This window comes from Psittacula echo (assembly GCF_963264785.1).
Source record: "Psittacula echo genome assembly, chromosome: 21".
Taxonomy (NCBI): Eukaryota; Metazoa; Chordata; class Aves; order Psittaciformes; family Psittacidae; genus Psittacula; species Psittacula echo.
Window position 1 is genome coordinate 527,622 of NC_137757.1, and position 22,136 is coordinate 549,757.

The following is a 22,136-nucleotide window of genomic DNA, read 5'->3' on the forward strand; positions in this document are numbered from 1 at the left end:
ATTTTACTACTTGCCCACAGCAATCCTACATTACCCAGAGGCAGCAATGAAGAAGCAATGGAAAATGTAGACAGTTTAAAGAGAAATAACAGTCATTTCAAAGATCAGCACAGGGATGGCAGTAGTTATCTTCCAACCTTTATAAAACTTCGCTATGCCACCATGGTGTTTTCCTACAGTTGTAAAGGAATATTGGGAGCAAGCAGGGCACTGAGCTAAGGACACCTCAGCTCCACTGCCAGCTTGTTCATAAGGAACGCATCTTTATGCATGTCCTCCTGCAACTCCACAGCATTATCCCTGTGTTCTTACCAGTTACAATCCCTCTCTCATGCTGCACCCTCCCTAAGCCAGACAAGGTACCAGCTGCAAAGAAAACACAAACCAGTGAAGATGATGACTGTGCTTTGTGCAACTCCTAGGGCCAAGACCGTATGGAAAAGAAGTTCAGAGTGCTCCATCCTATCATTCAATACAAGCCAAAATGTCCCAGGAGGATGACCAGGTCATATCAGGCTTCAAATTACTTCAAGTTGGGACTCTGTCAAAGAATTTATTTTAACACCTATAAACACACACATAGGATCATACCAGATTGTGACTGGAAGGAAGACACTACTGATGACCCTACAATGAGCTTACTAAAACCAAGTGTGGTCATAACAGTCAGAAGCCTCTAAGGTGAAGCCTAACTTTGAACACAGCAAGAAATAAGTGGCCAACCTCACACTATTTTGTGGGCTATTTGGAATCATGTCAGTGATCTAATTGTACAACAACTAGCCTTAGGGTAGAAATCAAATGCAGATATCCATCAGACTGCCACAACCATGTGTGATGTTTAAGAGAAAAAACACACTCTATAAAAATTACCATTGAAGCATCAGTAAAAAATCAAGCCCAATTCATAGGTTATGCTCCTAGAACTCACTAACACAACTCTCAGGCGAATAAAAGGTACAAACTCTCCAAAAGACCACACAACGTTAATAGTTACAGACATAAGGAAAGGGAAGATTGAAAGCGTACAAGGATCCTCCTTAAACAAAGCACAAAGATCATTAGCAGAAGCAATGACTAGTTAACTAACCCAGCCTAAGTGCTTCTCTAACAGCTTAATGAAGGATTTGCCCATATAACTCAAATTACATACGGCATGAGAAGCATTAAATTACATTCGAAGGCTGTCAAGCTGTAGTCCCTAGAGAGACCCAATTGATGACTATCATGTTTAGTATACCCAGCAGTAAGGCTCTTGTAGCAACTACAGAAACAAATCAAACCTTCAAAACTCTGCACTTCTCTAAAAATACACCCATTAAAACCAATCTATTTAAAAAGCCAAATTTAGTACTGAATTATTTTGATAGACCCTGAGATCATCAACTATCTGCTCTGCATAAACCCGTAAAACATGGCAGAATGTTCCCTAAGATTAAACAAACTTACTAGGAAATGCTGCACCATTGCTTGAGTGCAATCCCAGCAGAGACCAAGAGTCCTGCAGCTAATATTAGCAATGCATTGAGTAGCCATTTATCAGAACCTTCCCCCAGAGACGAGCACTGCTGGTTTCAGTGTGTGAGACAGGTTCAAGACAAGAGGCTTATTAACAGCTTGAACTTCAAAGATACATGGGTTTGAACATTCTTGTGCTATTAGTATTAGTGTACTAATAAATAAGCAAAACGCAGTAACTCTATTACAGAGGCTCTCAAAAGCCCGTTTTGCTATTTCACAAGCAATACAAGTTCAGCAGTCCACTACAGACTTTTCCTGGCAGTCTATAAAGCTAAAATCGGATCATTTTGAACTTGTCAGGAATACATAACCCACGCGCTGAAAGCACAGTCAGGTGACAGTTTCATAACCAATTACTGCCTTACAGTCTAATTACCTGAAGAGAGTATTCCAGCATTTTAAGTCTGGTTAACACACAACCACTTAAGCTTTATCCTAGCCTCTTTCCTTTGACTACAATCACACATCTAAACCGTGAGTGGGGTGCAAAGCTCTGAGGTCACACGCATCCACCTACCATGTCATCTACAGAGGAGCCCAGGTCCTCATGTCCTGCAATGCTGGGATACCTGCTTAGCTGCATTACTTCTGAAGCATCAATTTCTTGCTGAGAACCTATTTAAACACGGCCAAGTTGCCTGACCTGTTATTACAGCTTTTAAGGGAAAAAACCCAAAAACACAGACAAGAAACCAACCAAACAACAACTTCCACTTCTTAAAAACACCAGATTGCAACTGACAGTCCTCAACTGCGTCACCTTTAATCACTGCAGAAAGCCAGCACATGTTGGGTATTGGCAGATGGGATGCTTTGATGTCCTGCATCATCTGCTTCACTGGTAACTTTCTCCATAGCACAAGCTCACGCACACAGTGTTCACATGGAGCTCCCCAACAAGCAGGTTTTTCCTAAGGTGGATATGCAAAGCATTCATGCTTGGACAGTATAAAACTGCAGAGCCAAGCCACTATTTAGGATTCATGAGTTTCGTTGATGTATTACCCTGGACACCAGTGTTACTCCCCTGCTCAAAAAAGAGGGATCTTCAAGGCAATCATGCCATCCAGCATCACTGGAAGAGCTACTGGAAAGCTGCACATGGCAGCACGGGTTTATATGTAATAAAACAGAGCATCCGGACAGCTCAAAGCATAGGAGAGCTACTGATTCAGCTGTGTCCTGGCAACTTTAGGAACTTCCATGGCAAACAAAATACCTCTTAGGACCTTACCACAGACGTACACACAGGATGATGGCACATCCATGGCGATGACCCTCATCACAGCTACTTCCCCAGATTGTATTTAAGGCCAGTTAAGTTCAGCTTCTCTCTAGGCATGTTCTGCTGTAGCTTAACAAGGTTGTGACAAGACACCAGTGGTACCCTCCAAGTCATTAATACAGAATTAAGTTGAGCTCCTTCAATTTCATAGGGGCAGACCTGAAGTTATTTTTACGTTCTCTCTCTCAAACTCAGTGCAACAGCCACAAACATCCCCAGTCAGAAGGAGAAACCAAGATGTCCAAGTACCTCCTAAACACAGTGGTTGCACAATAACACCACAAATTCAAGCTCAAAGTTTCTGCACCACAGAGTAACCATTTCACCTTTCTCACTGTATCTCTTGGTGTCAAGACAACCAGAAATGTCCCAAACTGATGGCAACCTGGGATAGATGGCTTTCATTTTTATCTGGATTATCACAGAGCTCTAAAACAAGACCACCATTAACGTCAGCACAAAGGCCTGAAGAGGTGCACATTTTCTGAGCAACAGCCTTTGGTGGGGTTTTTTGCTTGGTTTTTTAGGTAAGAGAACAGTCTTCCATCAAATACCTCTAAAGCTTCCTCTGTATCAAACTAACGCAGTGACTGGATGCCTGCAGATGCTGACCATCCTGAGAACCTCTACTAAGTGTTAGCTGAATATCCCCTCTGATACAATGAATGCCACTGGAAACAGTTTCAGCAAGAGAGGAAGCCACCCAGGTTATCCTGGGCTCTGTGTCAATGCAGGATCACAGATGGTAACAGCTGGCTTCACTTGGGCCATACCCAGCAGTAGGCAACAGCAACATCCTGCAGTTCGAGAAACAAGAGTTCTGAAACCTAACAGACTCCTTCTGTTGTTGTGGTAAGGGATGAGCTACGCATCCTCCCAGCATGGGATGGCAAAGCACACAAGCTGTGGATGTAAAACCCAGGACTGTGAAGGGGAACGTCACTTATCTATAAAGCACCAGGAGGATTCTTTTGGTCTCATCTGGTACCCAGTTTTGCCAATCTCCATTCAAACACAACGGCTGCATGAGATGAAGCTGGTTAAACTAGCTTATAAACCAGATTTTATGCTGCATTTTAGAAAGCACAATCTCTTCTGCTTCAAGAAGGACAGCTCTCCAACCCAGCAACAATTATACAGCCTTAGAGCTCCATGGTAAGTGATGGTGTGGTGGAAGCAAAAACTAATGAACCACTGTAAGAGTTTATTTAAGAATAAGTTCTGACTATCACCGCGATTTTAATCCAATTCAGCTCTTCTTCTGGCTCAATTCAGACATTGCTGATCCTCAGCCTGAGCTGCATTAAGCAAGTATTCGGACAAGATCACCAGCCCACAGCAGCTCATTCAGTGCCCTCACACCACGGCAGGCCCCCGCCGACCAGCACGGATCGCTCATTCCACGGCAGATCCCGATCAAGACCAAACACACGGTTCCGATCCCCAGGCACGAAAGAAAACAAGAAGCAACGCGAAGGTCCAGGAGCGGAGCCAAGACCGCACCGAGAGCGCGGTGTGGCCGCCACCAGCTGCCCCGGCCCGAGGCCCTGCCGGAGGCCAGAGCCTTTCCCGGTGCAAGGGCCCCAGCACCGGAGCGCCCGCGGACGCAGCGAGCGGCGCCCCCAGACCGGGATTCCCCTTCCGCCGTGCGAGGGGAAGGCCCGCCCCGGCCCCGACCCCCGCCGCCCGGCCCCCGGCCCGCAGCGCGGCCCAGCCCTGCGCGGCGCGTACCTGGCAGAAGCCGCGGCAGTAGTTGCGGGACGAGGGCTCCGACACCTCCTGCTCTCGGAGCTCGGCCTGCAGCTGCCAGAGGCGGGCCCGCAGCGCCGCCACCACCCGCGGCATCTCAGGCCGCGGAGCCGCCTCGGCCTCGGCGTCCGCCATCTGCACCCGGCCCCACTGCGCGTAGGCAGCGATCACGTGACTCGCAGCCGCTGACCTCATCGTCCCGGGACGGCGTCACGTGACGCGGGGGCACGTGACGCTGCCTGGCGCGCGCGTCGTGCGTCCGCACTGACCCGCCGCTGCCAGCTCCGCTACCACGGGCAGCGCGAGGGGCAGGGCCAGCGGCGTCACGTGACGCAGCGGGCAGCACACCTCCCCCCCATACACCCGGTGAGGGGGGCGCGGGTCCGGTACCGGCAGCGCCCGGAGCCCCGGCGGGACCCGGATCCGGCACTAGCCGCGGTTCGGCCTCGTCACCGGGGGGAACCCTTGAATCCGTGCCTGGGGCTCCCCTCAACCGCGGATTCGGTGACAGGAACGGGGCGAGCGGGACAAATCCTTGTGGAAGGGCCTTTGCCCGTCCCTCCGCTCGCTCCCGCGGTATCGGTCCTGCTCCCCTGCTGAAGTGCGGCAGGGGCAGGGCGCTGCAAGCAGGCCGGAGCTGAGGAACAACTCCTTCCGCAGAGGGTGCTCAGGCATTGGCACAGGCTGCCCAGGGCACGGCTGCGGTCACCGGCCCTGCAAGTGTGCACAGCCCGTGGAGACGAGGCCTCAGTGCCATGGGTTAGGGGTGGCCTTGGCAGCGCTGGGGTAGGGTTGGACTTTGTAACCTTAAAGGTCTTTTCCAACGTAACTCTATGGTTCTGTGATTTATCCTCCAGCAACAGGACGGACTGGACAGGCAGAGGGGAAACGTGGAGACTTGAGTACACCTGAAGGCAAATAGCGGACATTGCACGGAGGGCGGTGGAGGATTTGAGGGTATATCCCTGTGTTTGACAGAGATGATGCATTTTATGTGGGTTTGTATGCCTTCACACTTATATGTGTTTAAATGCATACATAGAATCATAAAATAGACAGGGTTGGAAAGGACTTTAAGATGATGCAGTTCCAACCCTCCTGCCATGGGCAGGGACACCACACACTAAACCAGGTCACCCGTATATATGGATAGATAAAATACATGTTTATACTGACATATGTGTATGGGAACCACTGAAGTAGTTGGAAGAGAAACCTTTACCTTGGGGAAACACTAAAGGCCCTTAGGGCCAGGGCATTGTCCTTAGCCCATGCTCTGTCCCATGGGGGGTACTTGGGATTTAACAACCCCTTGCCACTGGCTGTTTACAAGCCCTTTTCATAGTACAGCCACATATATGTATATATATTACATATATATATGCAAACATATATATGTATATGTATAGATAGAAATGGGTGTGAGGTTTCCCCTTTGTCTGCCACAGCTTTTCAAACATGATGGAGAGTGACCTGGCAAGGACATGAGCCAATGCAGCTTTGTGTCCTGCACCTCCGCTGTGGGAGCAGGGCCTGGGTGTCTGCACTCTGAGCCGTGCTCCAGGGCTCCTGAGGGTGTTTGGAGGTTTAGGTTGTTTTAAGCAGTATATCTTTTCCTATGAAGACCCCAGAATGTGAGGTGTAACGACACAGCTCGACCCCTCACCAGGGTACCAGTTATGGCTATAGGGAAAAGGGAATGTTGCTCCTTTGAAGACAAGTTGCTTTCTTGGTTGTTCCCTTCAGCAGCCATAAACATCCTGCACATGTGTGAATGTGCACTGCGTGCTCTGGCTGCTTTTATCCCAGGTGGTGGTGTTCCCCTTGCCCCATGCAATGTGGGAGGGTGGTGGGGCCTAGCGTACCTGAGGCCCAGGCGCTCGCTAGGGAGCTCATTCAGCTCTTGGCCTCTGCTGTTCCTTCAGTCTTGTGATGGCTTTGAGCCCTGTGAGCTTTTTGGGTTTGGTTTTTCCATTTAGAGCAGCTCAGGGTTTTTCTTCTCCAGCGAGAGCTTCGGGATGGGTTGGGGTTCAGCAGCGCGTCCATCAGCACATATCCTTACATGAAACCATTTTATTTCAGGTTAGCAGGTCTGCATTGGGTGTTTAGGGAGGGCACAGGGGCTGATGCAGGCACTTTAGGAGCTGGGCTCTAGGGCACTTGAGGAGGCAGTACCCAGGTGGAGTTTTAGGTGGCAAAGCAAGGGTGGATTGCCATGGTGGTGGCACTGTTCCGGAGCTCACCATCTGCAGGTGATGCCCAGCACCAGCTTCCTGTCCTGGCCCCTAAGGCTTAGGAGCAGAGGATGGACATTTGCACTTTGGCAGCTAGTTTCTGAGGCATCCAAGGTGGCGTAGAGAGAGAAGCGTGGCACAAAGAGCTAGAAAAGGGGATATTGGGAATGAGAGGGATGGGAAGCAGGACAGAAGTGTAATGAGAGAGGAAAATGGAGAGATTGAGGGGAAAAATGTGGAGCGATGGAGGGTTAGCATAAGGGATAGGCCAAAGCCCAGTGGGGATCTGCAGCCTTGGTCTATCCGATGTCCTCAGCAGCCCCTTTTCCAACACGCAGGCAAGGCAAAACACCTTGAGAAGAGTCACTCCTGTCAGTGCAGGTCCCAGCCAAGGGAGGCGGATGGAGCAGGAGCCTCTTGTCCTGCAGCAGGTCCATGCTGGGGGCTGAGCCTTCAGAAACGTCACCCATGTTCCGCACACCCCCCTGCATGGGCAGAGCACCCGCTCTGCTCCCACAGCACTGCCAGACAAACCGGGGGGGGGTTCAGGGTTCAGCCCCTTCCTGGAGGAGGCCACGCTCGGCCCCAAGCCCCCTGTCATGGTCCTGGCCCTGCCGCCCTGCCCAGCACTCCCGCAGCTCCTGGTACAGCTCCTGGTGCTCCTCCTTCCAGCGGGAGAACCTCTCTGAGGTGAGCGCAGCATCGCTGAGCAGCTGCTCCAGGGCCTGCAGCTCCGCCAGCTTCGCCTGCTGAGAAAGAGGGGTTGTTCTGGGGCGGCCACCCATGGGCAGGGTGCTCTGCGGGGTGAGGGGGCCGAAGGCTCCCACCTTGAGCGTGCTTTGCAGGGCCCGCACCGTGTGCACCTTGGCGTTGATGAGGGGGTTCTTGCTGCGGCGGATGAAGGACGTGCGGTACTGCTCCCGCGTCAGGACCTGCTGCCGCCCCATCAGGGACACCCCCCCCTGCTTCAGGCACCGCATCAGGCACTCGAGGTCCTCCCCACTGGGTTCTGGGTGAGGAAAGGGGCAGTGTTTCAGCCCCCAATCCCAAGGCACTACATGGTTCACACCCAGGCACATCCCAACTCAAGTGACACACGCTCGCCCCAGCACACACACACACCAGAAGGGAGGTCCTAACTTGGATCAAAGGGTGCACACAAGGTGTCAGATGTCACCCCCCAGCACTCACCCGTGGATGCGCAGGGCTGGGGGCTGCCGGGCTCACTGCAAGCTGGGAGGAGCTGGGCTTTCTCTGGGGCATTTTGCAACCTTTTCCTTGGCTGAGGGAGAGATGGGGTGAGACAAGGATCCTCCATCCCCTCCCTAGGGTGTCCCCAAGGGCGACTCACCAGGTCCCAGCCAGGCCTGGGGGACTCATCATCAGGGTCCTCGGCTTCTGTCTCACTGTAGCAGTCTGGAGGTGAAAGGGGAGGACAGTGACAGCAGAGGGAGTGGGAAGCCCCTGCTGCCCCCCCCCCAGCCCTCCCCAGGGCTCAGCATCACCCCAGGCCTTCCCTCAGGGAGCATTCCCCACATCTCCCCCAGATGATGGGAATGATGGACCGGGCATGGCTGTCCCACCAGAACGTCTCTGCAGGGTTCCCATCTCCCCCAGGGAAGAGAAGGGCTGGTTACCTTCCTCCCTGTCTGGGACCAACTGGTGGGCCAGCGTGTACTTTGTTTTGGCTGTTATTAAGTGACTGACCCACCTGGGGAAAGAAAGGACACACAGACAGGTCATGGCCAGCCCCGTGCCGTGGGACCAGCACTGGTGGGCACTGGCTGGTGCATTACTCACATGCTCAAATCAGCCAGTGTTTCTGCAGCGAAGATGAAGGGCTTGTACCTCTGATGGCAGAGCTGGAACACGCTGGAGCAAGGCAAACAGGCAGCGGCTTTTGCTGCTGTGGTGACCCAGCACCAGAGCCAGTCCTGAGCCCACATCCAGCCTTTCCTGTCACAGCCCCACCATCCCAACCCAGCCCCAGAGTTCGGGCTTTTCCTTGCCATTGAAGCTGCTCTGGTGCTCATTCTTGTCCCAGGTAACACCAGTAGCACAACGCACATATTGCTCAGAGCAGGGGCTCCCATGCTGCGGGATGGCCAGTCCTGCAGCCCTGTGGGGACACCACCAGACCCACGGGGACCCTATCAGGCCCACGGGGACATGCAGGTGGTACCCAGGAGGCCTCTTCAGCACGTGCCCCTGGGACATCATCACCCACCCCCTTCCACCACCAGCCAGGAGGTCCATGGCGAGACAGACCCCACTCACTATTTCTTCTTCTGCTCCCTTGTGCTCTCCAGGTCATAGGTGGCCACGTTGACGAGTCCTGCAGCCTTCTCATCCTGCACGGGAGGCAGCTGTGTCCAGCACCCGTGCGAGTGCTGGGGACAGGAACCCCAAGGACCCGGGGGTGCCACTCACGTTGGGGTGATGGTACCAGTAAAGTGTGTGGCCCTTCAGCACAAACCAGCACCGCTTCCACTTCTGGGCCATGAAGCCCCCGTGATCCTTCTTCTTGAGGAGCCAGCCATCGCAGTCCACCCGGCCCAGGTCCCGGCACGAGACCCGCCGGCGGCTCAGCCTGGTCGCCACTCCTGCCAGCCAAGGCATTGGGGGGGTCAAGAGCAGGGGGGGGCAGCAGGAGGCAGAGGCTAGGGGAGCCTCCAGCCCCTGTGCACACCAGCCCCAACAGGGTCCCGCTCACCTTTTGGTCTGCGTCCTCTTTGGGGGCTGCCCTGGATGGGGAAACAGAGACAAGTGCTTAGGGACAACGCAGAGGGGTAAGGGCAGAGCAGCATTAGATAACCCCAACTCCCCCCCAGCAGTACCCACAGCCCCTTAGGCACCCCCAGCTTGCACTCCCCTCAGCAGAGAGCTCACCCCAGCACGGGCATTCTGCCGCCCAGCTCTAACAATGTCCTCCTAGTGTCTGTCCCCCCCCGCCAGGCTCAGCGCTCCTCTCCCACCAGTTCTCACCTCCCGAGGGTGCTGGCTGAGGTCTGCACCCCCAGCCACCTCCACAGGGGCTGCCATGGGGCTGAGCTCTGCAGCAAGGGTGCCTGGTGGGGAGCCACTCTCCTGCGCCACCTCCTCTGCAGCACCTGCACACAGCAATCAGGGCTGCAGCTTCCTGTGCCAGGGGAGAAACCGCTGCACCCCAGGTACCTCCTGTGCTCCCCTCCTACCATAGCAGGGCAGTGCTGGCAGCTCTCCCCCAGCCACTCTGGGCAGCCTTGAGCTCTGCTTGTCCTCTCCTGCCTCTTCGTCCGTGACAGGGTCCAGTGCAGAGTCTGGCCCGGAGTCAAAGTCAGCAGCAGCAGCACTGGAGGAAAAAGGGATCCTTAAGCTTCAAATCCCCCTGAGCACTGTGGGGGTCCCACTACTGGGCTCCAGCCAGCCCCACGCTTGCTCGGGCACCCACAATTCTCCCTGCCCAAGGAGGAGGGGGGCTGGAGGCAACGGCAGCAGAGGCTCAGCACCAGCTCCACCAGCAGGGTCAGGGCCCAGCCTGGCGGCTCCTGCTACCGGCTCCATGCACGCCTTTCCATTCTGGGAGAGGAGAAAAGTCACGTCTAAATATAGTCCCAACCCCATTAAAACGTTACCAAGGGAAGGAGTTACAAACACAACCGCTTTTTTTTCCATTCCTTAAGACCACTGGCAGCTTCCCAGCACACTTGCAGCAGCGACTGCACTGCCGGCACCTCTCCTGCCAGGAAGAGCTGGGAAGAGGCTTTGGAGCAGCTCCATGGTGGCTGGGCTGGAGGAGTCGGGATGCCAGGGCACTGGGCTCACCTAGAAGTCAGGGACACGGGGCTGCCTGGGCACTCACTGCTTCTGGTGCTGGTGGAATCTGCAGCATCCAGAAATGCTTCCAGGAGCTGCGGATGGATGGAGTGTCAGGCCCAGGTGACATCCCGCCACGGACCCCCAGAGCTTGAGGGACCACCAATGTGATGGGAGATGCTCCAGCTCCAAGGATCCCTGCGGTGTTCCCAGCATAGCCCAGTGTGGCACTGGGCTGTACTGGGAGTGCTGGGATCACTCACCTGCTGCCTGGGAGAGGACGGGGAGTCGGGCAGGTCGAGGGGGATCTTCTTCAGCACCAGCGTCACCTTGCTCACGTTCTCCAGCAGCTTCTTTGCCAGGCTGACGCGCGTCCAACCCACCTGCACGCACTGCCTGGTGAACCACAGGGGACACACACAGCCCCACACTGCCCCATGGCCTCCCAGCCCTATGCACTCCCATGGCTCCCGCATCCCCCAAACCTTCCCAGGCAGTGGCTTCTGTGACCCCCAGAGCTTTCCCAGCCATGGCTCCTGCACTGTGCAGGACACAGCTCCTGTGTCACCCCCCTCCAAACCCTCCCAGCTGCATATCTCATGTCCCCCCAAAAACCTTCTGCCCACAGGCCCTGTGTTCCCCAAATCCTTCCAGCCCTGCAGCTCCCCATCCATGACTTCATCCATGACTGCTGAAACCAGCACCACCCTTGTTCTCCAGCTCACCACAATCTGCTCATTGACCTGCACGATCTCATCTCCGGGCAGGATGAGGCCCCTGTGGGCAGCCAGGGCCTAGGGCAGAGGCAGGGTGGGATTGGGGTAACCGGCAGGCAGGGGTTAACCATTAACCAGCACCTGAACTGGCACAGCACCAGCTGGTAGGGCTGGGGTGCAGGGGGGCTCCCACCACGGGCCAGGCTGTGCTCTCCTGGCTGCGCTCTCCTGGCTGCATGGTCTTAGCTGCAGGCAGCCTGCCCCAGCTCGGGACTGGGAGGGGTGGAACCCCCACAGCAGGAGCTAGAAGTGGGTGACTGAGGGACACGGTGGGGAGAGAGGCGGGGAAGGGAGCCCCTCACTCACCTCCGAGGTAGCTGCAGACACAAAGTGCAGGCGGGAGGTGGTGGAGGTGATCTTGAGGCCCTGGGAGGGGACAGGAGGGAGGTGTGAGAGGGATGCCAGGCACTTGGGGGGCACCAGGGCGGTGGGGACTCACCAGTGGAGCAGTGAGGAGTTGGGGGGTGCTCCCCAGGGGCTCAGAGGGTGGCGTTAGGGTGTCAGGGGACGTCGGGGGGCTCCCCCACGGGCTGGAGGGCAGCGTCAGGGTGTCAGGGGACATGGGGGGACTGCCTTGCAGCACCACACGCTGCAGCACAGCCCTGCGGTCCAGCAGTGCCGGGGGGCTGCAGCCCACGATGCTCTCACAGATGCCCACGATGTGCTGGCACTGCGGGTGACAGCGGGGGCTGAGGAGGGGCTGTGGCAGCATTAGGACCCCCGTGCCTGCCAATCCCTCCTCACCCAGCACTTACAATCTGCAGGATCCGGCTGTCCCTCTTGGCCGCAGGACAGTCCTGGGGAGGCAAGACATGGGGCTGAGCAGGACGCGATGGCTTAGCCCCCTTCCATCCCAGCTGGGGAGGCCCCACAGGGAACCCCGTCGTGCACCACATCCCTCCTTGCCCCCACTCCAGCAGGCAGAGCTTTGGGGGGACAGGAGAGCAGGGGCTGGCTCTACCCCACCCCAGCATCACGCCCATCACCATGGCCTTGGGGCAGCACAACCACCCTGGGCACCCACCGCCTGCAGCGTCTCTGCCAGCTGGGCGCAGAGCAGGACGATGTCCTGGCTGGCTGAAAAGTCGTTGAGGGTGGAGAAGAGGTACCTGGGTAGGGAAGGGGGGGCAGAGAGCTCAGCCCCAGGCGTGGGGGGCACCCAGCACCCATGGCTGCCCTTACCCACCCCAGACCTGTTGAGCCAGGAGAAGAGCCCCTTGGCAGCCCTGACCAGGTCGACGACACGAGCCAGGAGGGCGAGGGAGGGCGGCCGGGGGGCAGCCCCCGCCGGCAGCCCCCCCAGCACCAAGCTCTGGGTGCCCTGCGCCAGCTCCTGCAGCCTCTCCGTCAGTGTCCGCAAGCTGGTGCTCGCCAGCCCCGCTTCCTGCGGGGACACGGATGAGGGCACTGGGGGTCTCCAGGGAGCTTCCACATCCCCACCTGCACCAACGGGGGGTGCCCCAAACCCCCTCTCCACCCACCCCGGGGTGCACCCATATCCCTCCTCCCACCGCGGGAGCCCCGCAGCACCCATGGGTGCCAGCACTCACCAGGGCACGGAGCTGCTCCACGGCCTCCAGCAGCAGCTCCTGGTGCCCCAGGCGCCGCACTCCCAGCGCCTCCAGCGACGCAGCAGACAGCCCCAGCAGGTCGGGCCCCGCCAGCCCCCACGTCTCAAAGGGGTACCCTTGCACGGCGCCGTCCAGCCCTGCCCAAGGCCGTACTGAGTCGGGGCACCCCAGCACAGTGTCCCTGTGAGCCCCTGCGCGGGTGATGCCCGGCTGCTGGCAGGGCCCTCTCCATGCAGGGCGCGGAGCTGGCCTCAGCCCAGACGGCAGACATGGCCAGACCCCCCCAAACCCGGCTGGATCCAGGGGCCAGGGACGAGGGCTGTGGGACGGGAAGGAGCTCATGGGTAACCCCCCCCCGGGCTCAGCCGCGGCGCTCACCTCGGAGCCAGGCCGCTGCCTGCTCCGGGCCCCAGGTGCCCACGGGCTCCATGGCGGCCAGGCCGGAACGGGCGGCGGGAGCGGCCGCTCACCTGCGCCAGCGCCGGGCGGCCCCATTGGCGCACACGCGCGCCGCTCACCGCGGCGGCCCGGGACGGCCCAAGCGCGGGCCTGCGGGGCGAGGCCCGGGCGCGCCTCCGTGAGTCACGGCCCAAACCCACGGGGACAAACGGGAGCCGGGCCCTGCTCAGGGCAGCGCCACCGCCCCGGGGTGCGCCCCCAGCCCCAGCTCCCCCTCCCCAGGCAGGGCATGCGGTGAGGACCGAGGCCCAGCACAACCGGAGCCAGCGGCCCTGTGGGTGCGAGGCTTGGCTTCACAGAGCCCTCGGGGGCACAGTTCGCACCACTGCCTTTGCAGGTGAGGCAGGGGCAGCCCCACAGCCCAGCCCTCCCGTCCGTGAGCCCCCTCGAGCTGCTCTGGGCCGGCTCGGCCTCCCCCGGCACCTCGGTGCCCGCCGGCCCCCGCCCCAGCGTGTGCGCTTGGGGGAGCAGCAGGCGCTGATCGCAGCTGACAGCGCTCGGCGCTCGCTGGGTGCGCGCTGCACGGCCCGGGGGGGGCCGTGGGGCAGGCGGGGACGGACGCAGACCCCTCACAGCGGGCAGGGTGAGGGGACCGAGGCTGGGCGGGGGGGAAGCGGCTCCGCTGCTGCCCCACGGGGCCTGATCCCGCTGCTCCCCGCTGCGCCATGATCATCCGCCCCAGACGCTTAACCCCGGGGTACTTCCGGCTGCTCCAGGTAAGGGGGGATCCCGGGGGGGGTGAGGATGGGACCCACAGGGACCCCTGTGCTGCCATGCGCGGCCGTATCCTGCTTCCAAGTTAGCAGTGAGGGTGCCGCTGGCGGAGCCCTGCAAGCGCTGCACAGGGCACTGGAACGGCACCGCTGGACCCCCCCGGGGGGACCACAAAGCTGTCCCCATCGTCCCGCATCCCAGCTGGGTGTGATGGGGATGCTCAGGGCACGGCCTCAGGCGCTCTGCCCCCGGGGGTTGTGCCTCACGTCTGCTCCCCTCTGCTCTCCTGTCTCCCCTGCAGATGCAGCTGGCAGCAGGGCGCGGGGCTGAGCCGGGGGGGCGGCTGCTGACCCCCCTGGCTCTGCTGCTGGCGGCTGCCGGGCTCTGCCTCTCCTTCTACAGCGCCCGCAGGATGGCCGACCCCAGCAAGGCCCCCCCGGAGCTGTGAGGAGGGGTCCGGCAGCGCTGCAAGGGGTTGCCAGGGGCATGCTCTGCCCACCGGCCCCCACCTCAGCACTGCTGCCAGCTGCGGCATCTTCCCAGCTCATCAGCGCCATGTCCAGCCCTTCCTCCCTGCCCGGGCAGCGCAGGGCCCTGGGGCCAAGGGACACGCACCTCTGTGCCCTCTTTTGGGAGCCAGTTCATCGGCTGGGATGGAGAGCAGAGAAGCCACTGCCTGGCTCCAGAGCAGGCAGCTGAGCCCCGGGCCGAGGCACTGCAGGACACCAGGATCTAGCCACAGGAGCAGAGACCCAACAAACAGACAAGACGGTGCGGCTGGGGGCTGCGTCCATTTTCCTTTCCCCCGCCAATAAGAGGTGCCCAGGGGGCCACCCCGCTGGTGGCCGCATGCAGCCCCCCACCATCCCCATGCAGCCACAGCCAGTGGAACCCCGCAGGAACTGGAGCCAGCACTGAGCACCATTAGTGATACAAAAGGAGGGCTGGGACCTGCAGCAAGGGGGAGCGCGGCTGATGGGGCCATGGGGTCAGTGACTGCCTCCTTGCAGGTGCTTCCCGCTGGGGTGGCATCTGAAACCTTCCAGCCCCCCCCTGCACCCAGCAAACCCTCCCAGAGCTGCAGCACTGCATCTCCCCGGAGCTGGGGGAACAAATCCAGGCGGGCTGCATGGAAATAAACCCTTTCCTGCTGAGCACAGCTGTGGTGTTGCTCTGCTTTTCTGCTGCTCCAGCCCAGCACCACAGCTCGGCAGGAGACACAAACCTCTGGCACGAGGGGTTTGCTGCCAGGGCTGCATCAGCGATACCCACACTGCAGTGGGTGGTGACATTGTCACCAAGTCCCATGAAAGCCAGGCAGCATCACCAGCAGGATCACAGCACCAGGCTGGTGCACGCAAGGCAGGGAGCCTGATCACAGCACACATGCAGCCCTGGCCCTCCAGGAAGATGAAATCACTTGTAGGCATTGGGTTTTAAGAGACAGGAGCCTGGACGTGTCCCTGCCAGGGGACACCAGCACTCTTCTCTAGGAGCCCAGCACCACAAGCTGCTCTGCCAGCCGAGGCAGCACTGGGACAAGGCTGTTCCTTGGGGCTGGTGCTGTTTCCCTTTGGATGATCAGGAAGCCCAATCAACAAGAGGCTGTGCCCCAAGCAGGGCAGGCACATTCACAGAGAGCTCTCAACACTGCCGGGCTGCTCACTGATGTGTTTTAATGGAGGAGTCTCTGGGGTAACCACTGACCCATGGAGAGGGGCCTTAAAACCACTCCACAAGCAAAGAGAGGAGTGCATGGTCCTGCCAGCACTGAGGGAACAAGCAGCCTGCCCCTGCCCTGAGAAGATGGGGGCACCTGGGGTCTCGCTGGCTCCTTCTCCTCATTAGAGCCGTGGGCAGCAGCGCTGCCAGGAGCAGTGTTTGCCTGCTGGGACATGTTCTTCTCACAAAGCTGAAGACAAAGGCGCCCTCACAGAGCCACTTGGCCCCTCAGTCCGCAGTGCTGAGCTGGACACCTCCATCTCAGTGACTTCCTCCAGCGGCTGGGTCTGCACCTCCACCTTCTTCGGGGGGATGTAGGACCCCATCCCAGCGGCACGCTCGGCCTCCTCCTGCGTGTACGGAGCCTCCCGCAGCTGCTTCAGCCTGCGGGGAGGGCGGAGGGGAGGGGTGAGGCTTCCAACCCCAGCTCCTCAAGCCCAGGACCGGCGCTGCCTCACCCCGATGAAGCAGACGCAAGTCACAGGACCACGGGGCGGCTCCGGGCCCCCCGCTCAGGCACCCCGTTACCTCTTCTTGTGCACCTTGGACCGGAAGTGCTCCTTCATGCTGGTCAGGTCCACGAAGTAGCGCCTGGAGGGGTACAAAACAGGGGGGTCAGGCTGGGGAGTGCCAGACCCATCGCTCTCGTGTGCTCCCCTATGGCAGGGTCCCATGGGGCAGGACCCCCAAGGGTCCCCACAGGGGTTAGAGCCCCCCCCCGGCCCCGGCCCGCGGCGAGGCGCACGCACGCGCAGTGCAGGCAGTAGAACTGCGCGCATCCCGGCAGGTCGGGGTCTGGCTCCTGCCGCAGCAGCCGCGCCGCGTTCTCGGGCCGCAGGTCCCGGTGGATCTCGTCCAGGTCCCGCCGGCGCCGCTTCGTCTTCAGCTGCCGCGCCAGCGAGTGCGCGCGGTGCGCGCCGGTGCGGCGGCCATTGCGCGGCGACATGGCGGGAACCCGCGCGGCGCCACGCCCCGCCCACCCAGCGGACGTGCGTCTGCAGGCCCCGCCCACCGACAGCAGGCCACGCCCCCAGGCCCTCCCCATGGCGCTGCCCGTCCCGCTCCTCCCGTGGCCCCCCAGGCCCTCCGCGGGCTGCGCTCACAGCAGAGCCCCGCGCTGCCGCGGTCACTGCTGTGATGAGCTGGGCAGGGCTCAGCGCCGCGCATCCCAGCCCTAATCGTGTTTCCTCCGCTCCGGGTGATCAATTATAGATGGGAACCCATGGCCGCATGAGTGCGAGGCTCCAGCGCCCGCTCTGCTCTGCGGGCTTGGGGCAGCCCCAGCCCTGAGGGTCCGCTGTGGGCACGGGGCACTGGGGGACCAGGGCGGGGGGCACGGGGGGGGTGCGGAGCTGATGAGAGCGGCTGCTCCCGCGCTGCCCCAGCTGCGGCCGGGCTCAGGTTCCCCTTTGTGCTTGGAAGGAGCCCTGAAACTTTAATGAAGCCACCGGATCGCCGGGGCGGCGCGGGGGTGCCCTGCTCCCCACAGCACCCGCCGGCTCCCAGCCCCGCAGAGCCCCTCACCATGGCCCAGGGCTTCTGGCAGCTCTACAAGGCCAAAGTGCTGCAGACCCTGGGGGAGGCTCGGGCAGACGGGGCGCGGCAGGAGGAGGTATGGAGGGGGGGTCACCACCAAGCCTGGGTCCTCCCAAAGCGGGGTGACCGAGCTCCCTGCCCTCCCCTTGCCTGCACTCCTGCCCTCACTTTGGGGTTCGTTGCAGGGGGACCAGCCTGAGCTGATGGAGACGGCTGAGCCGTCCGTGCTGATGGAGGAGGGCCCCAGCCCCGTGTCCCAGCTAGCGAGGAAGGTGAGGAGGGGGCTGGGGGAAGCCGCGGGGGCCCTGCCGAGACCCAGGGGTCCCCAGTAAGCCCAGTGCTGCCTCCCCTGCAGGTGCAGGGGGTGGGTGCCCGGGGCTGGCGGACGCTTTCCTCCCTCTTCACCCGCGAGGACGAGCACCAACTGCTCAGCCCCGAGCTCTGCGCAGACCAGTAAGTGACACATCAGTGGGGGGGACCCCGGAGGCTGGATCCAGCCCCTGGGAGCTCACGAGCCCACACATTCCCCCATCCCATCACCTGCATCCCCCTCTCCTGCCAGTTCTCATGAGGCTGGGCTGGGGGGGCAGCATAGAGGGGGACCTTGGGGGTGCCAGTCCTGGGATGCAGTGAGAAGGGTCCCTACACCGACATCCCCGTACCTGCTCTCTCCCCAGCCCGCTGGCCGCCTCACCCCCGGAGCCGCCCCCCTCTGAGAAGGCTTCCAGCTTTTGGGATCTCCTTGCTACCAAGTGGCAGCAGGCACCGGGGCTGGACAAGGAGGTGTCCCCCCCGGAGCTGGGCGAGAGCCCCGCGGAGCCATCAGGTGACGATGGCAGCGACCTGCGGGAGCCGGAGGAAGGAGCCTTCCGCTGGGGCTTCCTGGCGGGCAAACTGGCGGAGATCCGGAATAAAACCGCTCCCAAGGGCAAGTAGAGGAGGATGGGGCAGCGGGACCCTGCAGCAGCACCAGCGGCTCCGGAGGGCAGCCCCTGCCCACAGCCGAGGGAGGCTCCGCGGTGTTTCGCAACGTGTCCGCACTAAAGACCCCGAGGTCCCCCCTTCTCCCCGAGCCCTGCCTGATGCTTGCTTCGCCCTTGTCCCCCCCAGGAGCCCTATTGCCCCTGGAGCACCGCGGGATGGGGAGCTGCGTCTCCCCCCGCCAGCCCCACACGAACCACACGCGACGCCCTATAAAAACAGAGCCAGGTTTATTGAGCGCTGCTCCGGCCTCAGCAGCCCGTTTGCTGCGGGGTTGGCACTGCCTGCAATGGGGGGCTTGGGCTCTGCCCACCCCCTGGCTTCCAGCTGGTGCAGGGCATGAGCAGAGACGGGCAGGATGGAGGTGGGTCAGGCACGGGGGCAGCAGCCTGCCAGCCCTGCAGACAAGGACAGACTCCCCCAGGGGAGCCCCTTTCCCACCTGCCCTCCAGGTACCCCTCTGCACGCATCCCTGGTCCTGGGTAGACCTGGCGGCCCTCTCAGCCAGCGGCTCCACAGCACCAGAAGGGGGACGCTGCCAGGGCTGCCTCCACTTAGACGGTGGGCTCCTGGGCCGCCACCCCGGCTCGCTGGCAGTCATAGAGCCACTTGATGATGCGGGCGTTGCGCTCCACCACCGAGACGGCAGAGCCCAGCCGAGCATCCGGCTCCTCCTCACCCGGTCCCACCTCCACATCGCTGCCCCCCGAGGCCTGCCCGGGCTCCGACTCGCAGGAGCCGTGGAGCGGAGCCCAGGCGTTGTCCCAGCCCGCGGGCACGAACCTCTCCCGCCCCAGCAGCTCCACCAGCGCCCGGTCCAGCCCGCAGCAGTTGAAGAACCGCTCCTGCTCCGAGAGCGGCAGCGACACGCTCAGCGCCAGCGCCGGCTTCCCGGGGGGCTGCGCCACGGAGCCGCCGGGCACAGAGACGATGCCACCGCCGCTGCTGGCACCCGGCGTCCTCGCCTCCTCCTCCTCCTCCTCTGTGGGCACCCACGGCACGGGGGTCTCGGGGCTCTGGGGCGCCGGCGGCCCCTCACCCAGCTCCCTTGCCGGGGACGAGCCGGGGCACTTGTCCCTGCGGGGGCCCTGGCAGAGCGGCCGCGGCAGCGCGGAGCCCTCGGCGTTCTCCTTGTCCCCGTCCGGGCAGTCCCGTCTCTGCCGGTGGATGAGGAAGGACTCGGGTCTCAGCACGTGGCCCCCGCCGGCGCGGCGCAGCCCCGGGCTCTGACACAACTCGTGCCGCTGCTGGCGGGCGAGGGCGCGCTGGGCTCCGGGGGAGAGCCAGGGCGAGCGGCTCCGCAGCGCCGGCTCCTGCCGCCGGTTGATGACCTGCAGGGACTTCACGTACTTGGCCTTGTCGGCCTCCAGCCGCTCCACGGCGCTGCACGTCCGGCCCCCGCCGCCGCCCCGCTCCTGCGGGCACCCGGGGCCTCGGTTCAGCCGGGCCAGGGGGGAGCAGCGGCCGGGGACCACGAGGTGCAGGTTGCTGGAGGCGCAGGCGGCAAGAGGGGGGCTGCCCGGGGGCACCATCGCCCCAGCCCTTAAATGTGAACCCCGGTTGCTCTGTTCCCCCTCGAGTGGCAGAGGAGGGGTCTGGTGGTGCGGATGGGGAGGCTCCCAAGGCTTCGCTTGGCTCCTGGGTTAGGCCCTGGGAAGGAGAGAGGAGATCCGGGTTCAGCACCAAGGATGCAGCAGTGGCAGGAAGTGGATGGGGGGGATAAAGCAGAACTGGGGGGTTCCCTTGATCCCATGCTTCGGCCAAGCAACGAGCTCTGCCAGCCGTGCACAAACAATCCACGGGCAGGAAGAGAGAAGTGCTGAGCATCTGCCGGCTTCACCCGCACCGCAGGAGCAGCTTCCAAAAGGAAGGAATACCAGAGCCGCTGCCTTATCTTGGAGCGCAGGGACAGGAGAACAAAGCCCGAGCACAGGAGAGCTGCTGAGCTGCCCCCCCGGGCCCCAGGGCAGGGCTGCAGGATGCTCTGGGGTCTCTGGGCTGTGCTCCCTGCAGCCAGGCTGAGGCATCTCCTGCTCAGTGAGGGGGGCATGGAGCAAAGGGGCTTTATCAGCCCTGGGGCGTGATGGCTCTTGCTCAGCTGTGCCCAAGCATCTGTGCAGGTCTGGGCTGTGGATCCAGTGGTGGGTGCCAGAGGAAGGGGGTCTGGAGCCTGGGCCAGGGTTTGTAAATGCCCAAAGCAGGTGATTTCACTGAGCAGAGGAGACCTAAATGGCCATGGAGAGCCAGTCCACTGCCAGCAGTGACCCAGCCCTGCAGCCTTTCCAGGTGACACAGGGACATGGGGCCGGGCAAAGCAGGATCACTGGAGAGCAACAGCCCAGGAGCCCTCTGCCTGCTCAGCTCCACACAACCCCACCACCACATCCAGCCCTGTACAGGAGAGGGAAACTGAGGCACGTGGTGTGTCCAGTCCTGTGCTCCCGAGGGCTGAGCTCCCCACTGCTGGGCAGAGATCCCCAGCAGCTCAAGGGAAGGTGCCCCCAGCACAGCCCCATCCCCTTCCAGCTTTGCCTTGGCAGAGCCAGCGAGCCCAGTGCCCCGCACCGCATCAGGATCATGCCCAGCACCTGGGCTCGGCAGGTGGAGGATGCTCTTGCTCACCTGAGCCCACACAGGGGTGCAGGGATGGGATGCAGGATGCTCTGTTCTTGCTCAGTTCCTGAGCAAACACAAGGATGCAAGGGACGGGGTGCGGGATGCTCTGTTCTTGCTTGGCTCCTGAGCCCACACAAGGATGCAGGGATGGGATGTGTGGATGCTCTCTTCTCGTTGGGCTCCTGCCTCTCTGCCGGCCACGGCAAACTGAGCCCAGAGCAGGCAGGAGCCTCATATAGAGGTTGAGGAGGAGCCACCCCATTAACCCCTGCCAGCCCAGCCCCACCAGCAGGAGCCCACCTTGCCAGCCCTGTGCCCCAACCCCAGCCTTCACATCCTGGAGCCCAGCCTGCCCAGCCAGCATCACAGCTCCTTCTCCTGCAGCCCCAGCTCACCTCTGCAGCTCTCCTCCTCCTTCTGCCACCTCCTCATAGGAGCCTGGCCAGGATTCTGGGATCCACAGCAGAGACTCTGCCTCCTCCCAGGCAGGACTGAGTCTCTGTCCCTCCCCAGCACACAGCGCGTCAAGAACGGGACAGAGAAACCACGTCCACTCCAGCAGTTCCCCCTCTTCCATCCACCTGGGTGCGGATCCAGGCCCCTTCCCCAGGATCCTGCCCCATCCAGGGAGGGAGGAGGAGGAAGGCAAGGTCCTTCTGGCACTTTCTCTGCTGGTGGCGAAAGGGTCAAAGCGAACCAGGCAAGTTCCTGCCTCCTCTTCCCCCCTCCCCGGGAAGGGCTGTAAATCGCAGGAAGCCACAATGGGCTGGAGCCGGCCCAGGGCCTATTTTTACCTCTGCCCAGGGCTGGGTGCTCCCAGGGGCACCCCCCTGTTCCCTGCTCCTGCCTGGGGGGCTGTGAATGTGGTGCTGCGGTGGCCGGGGGGGACACACACCGGCTCCTGCAGCTGGTGTGGATGGAGAGCACTGCCCGGCCCAGGCTCCAGCAGGGACAAAGCCCAGGCATTTGGCTCGGGACCAACTGGGACCATCCCAGTTCCTTCATGTGGTGCTGCTGCTCAGGAACTGGGATGTGAGCAGTGCCAGGAACTGGGTCTGCATCCAGCACTTACTTCCCTGTGCGACAGCACCAGTGCCAGGACTCCTGGGCTGATGAAAACAGAGGCTAAACCAGAGGCTGAGCAGGATGAGAGCAGCCAGGGCTTGTCCAGGCTCTG

The 22,136-nt window shown here is 61.0% G+C and overlaps 5 protein-coding genes across 7 annotated transcripts in view; 1 reads left to right on the forward strand and 4 right to left on the reverse strand.

Annotated features, from left to right (window-relative positions):
* Window positions 1–4,833, reverse strand: part of RLF (RLF zinc finger) — a 31,263-nt gene extending 26,430 nt beyond the window's left edge. Inside the window, exon 1 of one of the 3 annotated variants that reach the window (XM_080632296.1) lies at window positions 4,538–4,833. In XM_080632296.1, coding sequence (XP_080488422.1) covers window positions 4,538–4,750 — 213 coding nt within the window. In that variant the 5' untranslated portion in view covers window positions 4,751–4,833. The remainder of the gene's footprint in view (window positions 1–4,537) is intronic. The other 2 variants (XM_080632291.1, XM_080632292.1) reach the window with 2 other exon arrangements.
* A 2,501-nt stretch (window positions 4,834–7,334) lies between these two features.
* Window positions 7,335–13,361, reverse strand: CNKSR1 (connector enhancer of kinase suppressor of Ras 1; the record flags this gene model as incomplete). Its single annotated transcript, XM_080632334.1, has 21 exons — window positions 7,335–7,535; window positions 7,617–7,798; window positions 7,981–8,071; window positions 8,141–8,205; window positions 8,427–8,500; window positions 8,590–8,661; window positions 9,067–9,140; window positions 9,220–9,392; window positions 9,503–9,533; window positions 9,775–9,899; window positions 9,984–10,120; window positions 10,594–10,679; window positions 10,848–10,967; window positions 11,310–11,378; window positions 11,667–11,726; window positions 11,800–12,030; window positions 12,116–12,157; window positions 12,385–12,469; window positions 12,554–12,744; window positions 12,911–13,068; window positions 13,310–13,361. The coding sequence occupies 21 exons, from the start codon at window positions 13,359–13,361 to the stop codon at window positions 7,335–7,337; spliced, it is 2,319 nt and encodes a 772-aa protein (XP_080488460.1).
* Window positions 13,362–15,787: 2,426 nt separating this feature from the next.
* Window positions 15,788–16,772, reverse strand: ZNF593 (zinc finger protein 593; the record flags this gene model as incomplete). The annotated part of the gene is made up of 3 exons (XM_080632534.1): window positions 15,788–16,210; window positions 16,355–16,417; window positions 16,576–16,772. The coding sequence occupies 3 exons, from the start codon at window positions 16,770–16,772 to the stop codon at window positions 16,009–16,011; spliced, it is 462 nt and encodes a 153-aa protein (XP_080488660.1). The 3' UTR covers window positions 15,788–16,008.
* A 408-nt stretch (window positions 16,773–17,180) lies between these two features.
* LOC308228963 (uncharacterized protein C1orf232) lies at window positions 17,181–18,428 on the forward strand. Its single transcript, XM_080632629.1, has 4 exons — window positions 17,181–17,438; window positions 17,548–17,634; window positions 17,718–17,815; window positions 18,040–18,428. The coding sequence occupies exons 1-4, from the start codon at window positions 17,265–17,267 to the stop codon at window positions 18,296–18,298; spliced, it is 618 nt and encodes a 205-aa protein (XP_080488755.1). The 5' UTR covers window positions 17,181–17,264; the 3' UTR covers window positions 18,299–18,428.
* Window positions 18,429–18,572: 144 nt separating this feature from the next.
* Window positions 18,573–22,136, reverse strand: FAM110D (family with sequence similarity 110 member D). Its single transcript, XM_080632491.1, has 2 exons — window positions 20,966–22,136; window positions 18,573–19,993 (listed from the first exon to the last, which is right to left on the reverse strand). Exon 2 carries the CDS (start codon window positions 19,873–19,875, stop codon window positions 18,898–18,900), a length of 978 nt encoding a protein of 325 aa, XP_080488617.1. The 5' UTR covers window positions 19,876–19,993; window positions 20,966–22,136; the 3' UTR covers window positions 18,573–18,897.